The 10525-nt window shown below is 49.4% G+C and overlaps 1 protein-coding gene across 29 annotated transcripts in view; it reads left to right on the top strand.

The window, feature by feature from the left end:
• Positions 1–8345: 8345 nt before the first annotated feature.
• Positions 8346–10525, top strand: part of C2CD5 (C2 calcium dependent domain containing 5) — a 125377-nt gene continuing 123197 nt past the window's right edge. For 7 of the 29 annotated variants that reach the window (XM_043516458.1, XM_043516448.1, XM_043516480.1 and 4 more), the window contains exon 1: positions 8698–8882. In XM_043516458.1, the coding sequence (XP_043372393.1) occupies positions 8793–8882 (90 nt within the window). In that variant the 5' untranslated portion in view covers positions 8698–8792. The other 22 variants (XM_043516534.1, XM_043516516.1, XM_043516531.1 and 19 more) reach the window with 11 other exon arrangements.

The following is a 10525-nucleotide window of genomic DNA, read 5'->3' as shown; positions in this document are numbered from 1 at the left end:
ACCACCTGGGGATGTAGTCAGGTGACTAGCCCAAGCTGCCACTACCATATTATTTTAGCATGGTAGCTTGAGTGGAGCTAGAACATGTATGTCTACCTAGGCTGGCATTTACACTTCCCACATAGTTGCACAGCAGTGGTATTTTACAACAATATATATAAAGTGCTTTGGGATCTTTTGGGGATAAAAAGTGTTCTGTACATTTAAGACTGCATTACGTGATATAAGAAACTCTGAATTTTGAAAATGAGAGAGAAAATTTTATACAAAAAGAAACAATTCCCATTTCTGGCTCTGTTATTTATTGGTCTACATTGCTTTTGGTTCTGTTTAAGAAATCTGGAGCATCCCATAAATAACTTTTTTTAAAAAAATCCATAGCCATACAGTACTGCCAATCCTAAATGTTCAAAAATCATGTAACTCATGAAAGCTTATGCTCAAATAAATTGTAAGTCTCTAAGGTGCCACAAGTCCTCCTTTTCTTTTTTCAAGGTGGAACAGATTGTATAGCATAAGGAGTTAACTGTAAGAGTCATTCAAGGTGAAGTGGGCAGTTAATACCTTTGCCATCATAGGACAAAGGAAAGTTAGGGGGTTAGATTGTTGTAATGAGCCATAAAACTAGTGTCTTCAAAGTCTGTGATTTTTAGTATCTAGCAAAGTTATCGGGCTCATCTTATGAAGGTGTTGTGCAGGTTTCCTTTGAGGATGAGGACTGAGAGGTCCAATATGGAGTGATTGTTTTGTGCAAAAGTGTCCACCCGCAAGTGATATGGTGTTTGTCTTTATCATTTTTCTATGTGAAGTCATTTGACAGTGTACTGATTATCTTGTTTTGCCCATATAGTAGTGATTAGGGCATTTAGTGCCCTGGATGAGGTATACCACATGTTGTGATGGCAACTTCTAGGACCCATAGATCTTGAAAGATGTTGTTCTGGGCCAAGGTGCTCGAAGCACCACAGGCCTGGCAGGAGTACTCTGAGAAAAACGAGGCTTACACACAGCTGTGAGTTACTGGCTTTATTGAAGGTTAGTGACCCACCCCCAATGGGGACTCCAAGCATTGCAGTCACGAAGGCGGGGAACCCAGCACACCGGAGCTCTGCCTGGGACGGAGTCCAACGGAGGGGCAGACAATCAGCATTAATAAGCACTACACAAAAACAGCTCATGAATATAGAATTAGGTACTTCCCAAAGGGGGACTTTCCGCTACCTGGTGAAGGGCCATGCAAAGCAGCTGTGTCCTTAAGTAACTATCTATGTACTTCTCAACCTGGCATAGGGCCATGCAAAGCAGCTGTGTTCTTCAGTACCTATCTATGTCCTACAGTAACCTCTTGGCTCGAGAAAGTGGAAATTCCCTAGCTAGGCCATAACAAAGTCTTCCGCAGTCCCTTACCCTCTTCCCCTCGCTTTCTCGAGCGATGTCAAGGATCATGAGGATACAGTGCGGAGGGGAAACTGCGTACAGCACTGGGAGACTAGGCCACAGCCACAAAGGCAGCAAAAATACAAGCCAAGAAGACGGAATGAATACATAGATGCGTCTACATTGTATTTGGGCGGGACCCAAAGCATACAAATCCGTATATGTAATAGTCTTATCAATTGTCTTCAGTAAGGAATAGTGCTGGACGAGGGTCAGGTCTGTGCAGACACCAATGAAATAGGTCGCCATCATGGCACCCACGGCATACGTATGTGGTAAGCAAAACGACGTCACATTAACAGCACTTTGGGCTAACACCAACCAGGTATTCACGGAGGAGGTGGTAGTTCTTGCAGTGGTGATTCTCATAAGGAGCGCCGCGACAAACGGGAGAGCGAGACCATGTGGGGACAGTCTTCCCCTTCCAGGAGTATATATGCCCATCCTTCCCTGGTGGTGAGGACTACGGCGGCCTGCGATTCCCGCTGCGGTACCGTCCACCACACGTTAGCCAATACGTGCCACTTGGTCTCGCTTGGGGGGCTGGTTTCTAGATCTACGGGAGGTAAAAGGAACAGATTACACAGGGCCTCCCCTCGCTCCCATTGCATCGGCCGCCGCATTCCAGTGGGCCTCAGAGGTTTTAGCCTTTGTGTGGGCATCTACATGTCGCACGGCTAGAGGGGCTCATCGGGCATAGCGCATGAGTTGCTGCCAGAGTGCCACTCCCCACAGGGGCCGGCCTGCGAGTTCCCAACCCTTCGCCTCCCATGCAGTTATCCAGGTCCAGAGGCCCTTGTATAATACCCAGCTGTCCATATCTATCAATGCCAACACATGTTGGACTCCTCCCCTCGGCCAGCGAATCGCTAGAGGTACATAGGGGCGTTGGTCCCCCGCCTCCCTCCTGTGTGTGGCCGCCGCGACACACGGAACAGAGGACTTGCCACGCCCTCAATATGGCGCAGCAGTTTCCACTCGGCTGGCGGAGCAGAGGGCTCTGCTGGCTTGGTTCACTCCACACTATTCTCTCCTTTTCCTCCGGCACTACGTTTGGTAGGGGGCAGCTGCATCCACCGCTTATATAAGTCCGCCGTTGGCTTTCCATTGATTTCCTCGCTAGAGACACCAGCCTGCAAGAGATCTAGCTACCAGGTCTTCCGGGGCACCCGCAACTCCCCTTTCTCCTGTCCCCCGCCTTGCTGCCCCTTCGCAGCCTGTATGGCTTTTGGCCTAGCACCCGCCAAGGCGGCCTCCAATTGCATAAGGGTGGCTGCCAAGTCTCCCACGCACCCATTCTCTGCCATGAAGACTGTGAGGAGGGAAGGTTTTAACTCATCAGGGGCCAGGCGTAACACTGTGGCTTTAATCAATTTTGTCACTGGTACATCGTCCGGCCCCAACTCCCCATCCGTGGAGACAGCCCAGGCCATTCCCAATTGATGGAGGGCTTGCACCCTTTCCGGAACAGTCTTCCAGGGGCGCGCCTGTGCTTCCAATTCCCCCACCAAGGGGTAGGCTACCTCCACTGCAGCCGCCAATCAGCGGTACAAAGAGGGGCTTTCGACGTCTTGTTCCCCGGCCTGCGGCTGCGGCGGGTTCACCAATTGTGCACGTACTTGAGAGTCTTGTGATAGGACCCCCAACTGTTGAAATTCATAAGAAAGCAACAAAACCGTGATACCTGCATTGTCCCAGACCCTCATGAGCCACTGCAGGATGCTCTCCCCGGGCTCCTGTTGGAACGTCTTCACAATGTCCTGCAACTCACTCGTTTTAAACGTGCGGACAACTTCTGGTTGTAGGGCGCCTCCTTGCACCCGCAACTCCCGGACCGGGCGCACCAGAGCCATGGCAGGGGACTCCTCCTCCCCCTTGTCTGAGGAGTCCCAAATGTTCCCATCCCAAATCTCGGGGTCCCAGGAGGGGGCAGCAGTCACTGCGCGCACCTGGGTGGTGGTTACCGACTGCTGCCCGTTCCTGAGGCGTCTTTTATTCAATACCTGGGCAACCAACACTTTGCAGCGTCGTGCCAGCTCCTGGGCGCGCTCCACCTGGGTGGTGACGTCTTGAGTCACGGCATGGGCCTCCGCCCGCGCTGTGCATTCCTGAGTCTTCCCTTCCAGTGCCCGCTGTAAGCGGAGCACCTCCTCGTCCTGGGCCCGGACAGCGGTCAGCAGGAGCCACCCTAGCTCCCCCATCGCCCGCCGCTCCGCCCCAGAGCACTGGTTCACTCATAACCGTTGTAACCCCTCAACCAGCTGCACGGGCATGACCCTCGCAGCCTGTTGAAACTCCGGCCAATCCGCCAGGGCAGCCCACCCAGCCACGATCCGCGCTATCGGCCCCCAGCGCTCTGTCGGGGGCCATCCTGGTATGCGTTGTAGGGACAGTGATGGCTTCCCCACTTCCCCTACCTTCAACCAAAGCGGCATCGCTTCTCAGACTACCCCGCTCACTGCGCCAAATGTTCTGGGCTAAGGTACTTGAAGCACCACAGGCCTGACAGGAGTACTCTGAGAAAAACGAGGCTTACACACAGCTGTGAGTTACTGGCTTTATTGAAGGTTAGTGACCCACCCGCAACAGGGACTGTAACACTTGCAGTCACGGAGGCGGGGAACCCAGCACACCGGAGCTTTGCCTGGGACGGAGTCCAACGGAGGGGCAGACAGTCAGTGTTAATAAGCACTACACAAAAACAGCTCATGAATATAGAATTAGGTACTTCCCAAAGGGGGGGCTTTCTGCTACCTGGTGAAGGGCCATGCAAAGCAGCTGTGTCCTTCAGTACCTATCTATGTCCTACAGTAACCTCTCGGCTCGAGAAAGCGGAAATTCCCTAGCTAGGCCATAACAAAGTCTTCCGCAGTCCCTTACAGATGTGTTGTGGAGAAAACTGATCATCATAGCAGTGGACATATGTCTTGAGGTTTTGCATCTGCTGCTTTGGCAGGGTCTGGTGCCACTATAAGTTGTCCTGATCTGTAGAGGGCTTGCTTATGATGATAGGCTTGGCAAGATTGTTTAAAGGCTGGAAGAGGGGGTTTGGGAAAGATTTCTTTCAGAATGTGGTCCCCATTCAATATAGGTTCTAATTGTTTAATGATACCCTATATGGGTACTAGTGTGGGATGGTAGGCAACAACTAGGGGTATTAGGTTGGAGAATTCTCTCTTCCCACACTAAAGCAGGTTCTCTCAGGAAATTTGGGTGGCCCATTGCATGATGCAATCTACTTCTCTGGTAGAGCATCTGTGTTTAGTAAAGGCGGTTTTAAGTGTGTAAAGGTGCATATCATGGACTTTCTCTTCGGAGCATGTACTGTGGTATCTGAATGCCTAGGCTGTAGATAACAGATTTCTTGGTGTGTCTGGGATGGTTACTGGGTTTGTGGAGGTAAGTGTGGTGATCCATGGGCTTCTTGTATATAGTTGTCCATAAAGATGCCAAAGCTGATTGTTTTGTCCAGGAAGTTGATGCTGGTGTGGGAGTGTTCTTCAGAGACTGATGAATAGGCGGTGGTGGTTGAAGTTGTGGTGGAAATCTAAGGGAGTTTTGGCCATGTGTCCAGAGGAAATACATCAATCATATTTTCATCAGGTATCACTGGTTTTGTGGTGAACTTTTCCAGAAATTCTTCCTCAAGGTGGCTCATGAAGAGGTTGGCATATTGGTGAGCCATCCTAGTACCATGGCTGTTCGCATGGTTTGCATAGTGTTTATTGTTAAATGTAAAGTTGTTATAGGTGAGGATGAAAGGCATGAGTTTAGTGGTGTGTTTGAGGTGGATATCTGAGTGTTGTCCATTGTCTAGTAGCAATTTGAGGCAGGCAGCAATGCTATCATTGTGAGGGACATTTGCATATAGGGAGATGACATCCAGGGTGGCAAGAGTAGTGTTCTCAGGGAAGACAAGGGAAAACAAAATTTCAAAAAGCACAGCATGGTTGACTGTATTGAACGTGGCTATTGGGCAAGGAGGATGAGGGTGGAGTTCTGGTTCTATATTGGACCATAATTATTAATGGTCAAAAAAGCCTGTATCTGTAACTGCCCAAGGGCAACAGAGAATGTGCTGTGGTCATACTTTCTCTGCTGTCAACTCTAGTGCTATTAGTAGGCAGATTAAGATGCAAGTGCTTCAGTGTACAGCCATGCTTCCATGCCTATATCCGTGGCTCTTTCCTACCACTGTTCCTTTAAGACCCAGACTCAGCCTGGATGGAATGGGATGGAGTACTGGACTAAGTCCAGCCCATTCTATATCATTATAGACGAGACTCAATTCATCCTGCCTCATCCCAGACAATTGCAGGATGTCCCCTATGGTCATAGTCACTCTGCCTATAACGCCATATTTAGTTTCTCTTTATAAATTCCATCAAAATAGAGATCAAATATAGGTCCTCTTATTGCACAAAACAACCCCCCGCCCAAACCTTGAACCCCTATGAATCCAGGAGAGCTCTGTCATTGGAGATTTTTAAGAACAGGTTAGACAAACACCTGTCAGGAATGGTCTAGATAATACTTAGTCCAGTGGCTGGACTAGAAGACCTCTTGAGATCCCTTCCAGTCCTGTGATTCTAGGAACATCACAAAACACACAATCCAGCATTTGGAACTTAGCAATATTTTTGTCCCAAACTGTACAATCTAAATAGAAAACAAGTATAGCTGCTCCTACTTCACTGAAATATGGACTCTGATGTATCCTGATCCAAGAACAGGAAAACCATATAAATTTATAGATTTCAAGGTGAGAAGGGACCATTGTGATCATCTAGTTTGACCTCCAGTGTAAAAAAGCAATTCCTAGAGAATATATTTTAGAAAAATATTCAAGTTTGATATCTGGTACCTGGACTCTGATGGAGCTTGCCAATTTTAACTACATTCCTTTAACTTATGTCTGGAATAAGATACAGCAGTTCTTAGTACACAAAGTCCAAACCCCATTGCAAACCAGTGTAACAGCACCCCAAAAACATGTTTTTGGCAGCTGACTCATACTTTTTTTGTTAACCCCAAACCCAAAGAATCTACCAGCTAAAGAGAGACATGAGGTTGCTCTAATTCCACGGCAAACTACAGAACCAGATGTATCCCTTCTTAAAAGCACCTCAGAGACATATGCTGCTCCTAGACCCTGATGGATCTCAGCCTTTTTTTTGCCCCAAGCCAAGCCTCTAGATGTTCCCTCTAAATAGAGTGCACACGCCCTGCCCCTACTCAACTAGAAAAATCAAGGCTCGATGCAAGACGTGTTTGCTGCTGTGCTCCTACACCCGCATGCATCATACTCTAGATTTTTTTGGTGAAGTAGGAGCAGCTTCATTGTTCTCCACTGATGCCACCATGGAATCTGGGAGGAGGGTGTGACATTGTGTACCGCGGGGGAACACCCTGTACCCCCATGTTCATCCTTATAACATGATGGTGTGGTATCCAATGCAAAGTTTGTCATGTTGGGTGTCTTCGGAAGGCTCATGATGCACTGAGCATTGTTGTTATATAGTAGTTATGTTATAGTAATGTTATAGGTTGTAATTTCATGTATATAATTATGAGGCTGGAAATGTGTTCTCATGGTTTAAAACAAGCCCAGGCAAAACTCCAAGAACAGAGGGACAGTTCACACCTCGTCAGGGCATGCATGGGACAAACCCAGCCCAGCCTCACAGGAATAAAGGACACTGGCCTAGTCAGCAACAAAGGATCTGTTGGACTCTCCAGTCAGTCACCCCCCTTCCCTTGGTCAGTTTGGGACTGTGGTAATGCTCACCTGACCCTGAAGGGGGTAGGGCAAAGCCAACGGGGAAGAAAGAACATGATCAAAGGGAGAGACGTTTGCCAGACTGGCTCTCTCTTCCACCTCCATCTACAGACACCACCAGCAAGCGACTGAAGCGCTGATCAAAGGGGAGAGCCTGGCTGACGGGCAAACAACCAGCCTGTGAGAAGCATCTGCGTTTGTAAGGACACTGAAAGTGTTAAGATCAGCTTAGAATGTGTTTTGCTTTTATTTCATTTGACCAAATCTGACTTCTTGTGCTTTGACTTATAATCACTTAAAATCTATCTTTTGTAGTTAATAAATGTGTTTATTCTATCTGAAGCAGTGAGTTGGTTTGAAGAATGTCAGAGACTCCCCTTGGGATAATAAGCCTGGTACATATCAATTTATTTGTTAAATTGATAAACTCACATAAGCTTGCAGCGTCCAGCTGGCATAACTGGACATTGCAAGACAGAGGTTCCTAGGATCGTGTCTGGGACCAGAGATATTGGCTAGTGTCATTTGGTTGCACGATCTAAGCAGCGGCTGGCCAAAAGTGCCCACTCTCGTAGCTGGGAGAAGCTTACATGCCGGAGGCTGTGCGTGAACAGCCCAGGAGTGGGGGGTTCTCACAGCAGACTAGGGTAAGTCTGGCTCCCAGAATCAAGGATTGGCGTGACCTAGCAGATCACTGGTCCGGATACCACCACGGGAACATCACAGATGGATAAAAACTGACTGGATCTTCTGGGGTTTACTTCTGTGACACCTGCGAGCAGAGATACCTCTCACGGCCTGGCATTGTCTTTTGCTACCTGTGCCATAAGCCGTGGGGGGCAGGGGGGCTTAGGGACACCAAGAGCTGGAGCCCATCGCTCTCTGTCTAGGTGCTCTAGGGAGAGTACCGAAGCGGGGGCCCTGGGGAGCAGATACTGAAACATCCCTCCGGAGCCTCCCCACCCTTCACTTTGCCTGGCCGCATCCCCCTGCTCGCGCCAGTGGCGGGGACGCTGAGAGCCCTGTGATGTTGAATCGATGATGCGGCGTTCAGGCACATTGCCTTTCTACCCGACAGTGTTAGCCTGGCTCATGGCCTATCGACGATTCGGTACTCGACACCATCGTCTTCTAGCCAGGGCTAACTAAGTCCCTACGCAGGGCGGCCGCCATTTTGGTTTAGAGGAGGAGCGGTCCCCGGGCTATTCCTTTCTGCGGAGCACGCCGGGAGGAGGCGAAGGCGAGCGGTGCGTCGGCATGATATAACGGTGCGAAGAAGTAACCTTCGATAACCGTTGTGCGCGATTAGCAGGTTTTCTTTTAGTAGCACCCAGCAACGCCGGCGCATGCGCCGGGAAGACGACTTGTCCTCCCAATCGCTCTGCGTAGAATGTTTGCGCATGCGCGCGGGTCTGCGACTGCCCCCCGCAAGGGCTATTGCGCATGTGCGCTTCGCATGGAGCGGAGGGGAGTGAGGACCGTTGCCCAGCTTCGCGCATGCGCACGTCGCACCCTTACCGTTCCTTGGGACACAAACACGCTGCTGTTGTTTTCTCTTTGCAGCTGGGGCAAGAAGATGCCGGGGAAGCTGAAGGTCAAGATCGTGGCCGGACGCCATTTGCCAGTAATGGACCGGGCCAGTGACCTGACTGATGCCTTCGTGGAGGTGTGGGGGAAGGGCAGGGGCGGCGGCTTGCTGTTGATCTCTGGGGTTGTGCCTCGTGCCTCCCACCCCAAGCCCACGCGCCTGTGCCGAGCTGCCAGCTGCTCCCGCGGGGCCTGCGCAGCTGCAGGTCTCCAAGCACCTGCTGCCGGCTTCACCTTGCCCCATGCTGCCCCCCAGCATGGTCACACCTCGGTGTTCCTCCCTGAGGACGGGGCACCCGCCCACTAAAGCGTGGCTGTTGCAGCCCCGCCCAGCCCATCGCTGTGTCACCCTGGTGGCAGCAGTGGTGCCTTAGTGTGTCACCAACTGGTGATGCTCCAGCTCAGTCTGTTGATGCCCCAGTGGGCCATAGTGTTTTGTTGTCATGAGTCCGTGTATCACCCCACATGGATGTTGTGATGTGCTATCCCTGTGTCACACCAAAAGATGTGTTGATTTTGTGAGTCCTGAAAGTTTTTTGTTGCCTGTTTAAAAAATGTGCAAGTTCGGCTTGCAGGAGGGGGCTGATAAATTCAGGATGGCCTTGGACCAGAGAGAATGGACTGGCATCTGTGCCTACTCTTTTGGCTTTAATGTGGTACTGACCTGAACAGAGGCTGTAAAAATGGGTTTGTAGAGTTCTAGGCTGCTTGTCTTCTCAGCAGTTTCTAGGTTAGTAAGAGGATTTGTTCTTTTAACTGTCAGCCTTGTCAACTCTAAGGTTTGGTCGTGGGTATTTTTAGTAAAAGTTCTTGACAGGTCACAGGCAGTAAACAAAAATTCATGGCCCGTGACCTGTCTGTGACTTGTACTATAAATATGCCTGACTAAATTTTAGCTGCTCCTAGGTTGCCGCTGCTCTCGGGGGCCTCGGGAACCAATGGTTGGCCCCTGCTCTGGTGGCGGGGGCTGACTGTCTCCAGCCGCCCGTTCCTCCGAAGCCCTTGGGGACCGCTCTCCGACAGTCTGTGGCTGCCCCCGGGCCGCCCACCAGCTGTTGCTCAGGCCATCCCGGATCGCTGCTGTTCCAGCGGTCTCCGGGGCTGCCCCTGGGACTACTGCTTGGCCACCCCGGGAATGCTGCTTGACCAAATGGCTAGTCCCAGAGCCGCTACAGCTGCAGAAGTCAAGAAGGTTGCTGAAAGTCACGGAATCTATGACTTCTGCGATCTCCGTGACAGACTTGCAGCCTTACTTGTGCAACTCCATCATAAAGATTCTGGATTGGAACTTAATAAACAATTCTGTTGATACATAAGCCAGAACTGAATCTGATTCACTATCCAATACCTATTTTGTTTCTACCATACATGCAAGAGAAAGGAGTAGTAAAAACATGTTTTAACACATTGTCACTCCAAATATGCATACAGAGCAGATTAATTGAGTAAGAATATGCCAATTCTACAGAGGGACTTCAGAGTAGAACTGCATTTTAATGCTTGAAATATATTTGGAAATATAAAATAATTTCATTTTTAGTGAGGGGAAAAAATAAGAGAACACTTAACTTCAACTGTACACTTTTTTAAATTTTTCTTTTGTAAGTGACGAGTATTTACTTTTTGTGAAAAATGATACCTATAAACGCAAGGAAAATTAGTTTCATTAATTTTACTAACATTTCTTTAGTATGAATAACATGATTCCTCTCTTGTATAATT

The sequence above is a fragment of the Dermochelys coriacea genome, chromosome 1 (genome assembly GCF_009764565.3).
Source record: "Dermochelys coriacea isolate rDerCor1 chromosome 1, rDerCor1.pri.v4, whole genome shotgun sequence".
Lineage (NCBI taxonomy): Eukaryota > Metazoa > Chordata > Testudines > Dermochelyidae > Dermochelys > Dermochelys coriacea.
This window is presented reverse-complemented; position numbering and strand designations above follow the sequence as displayed.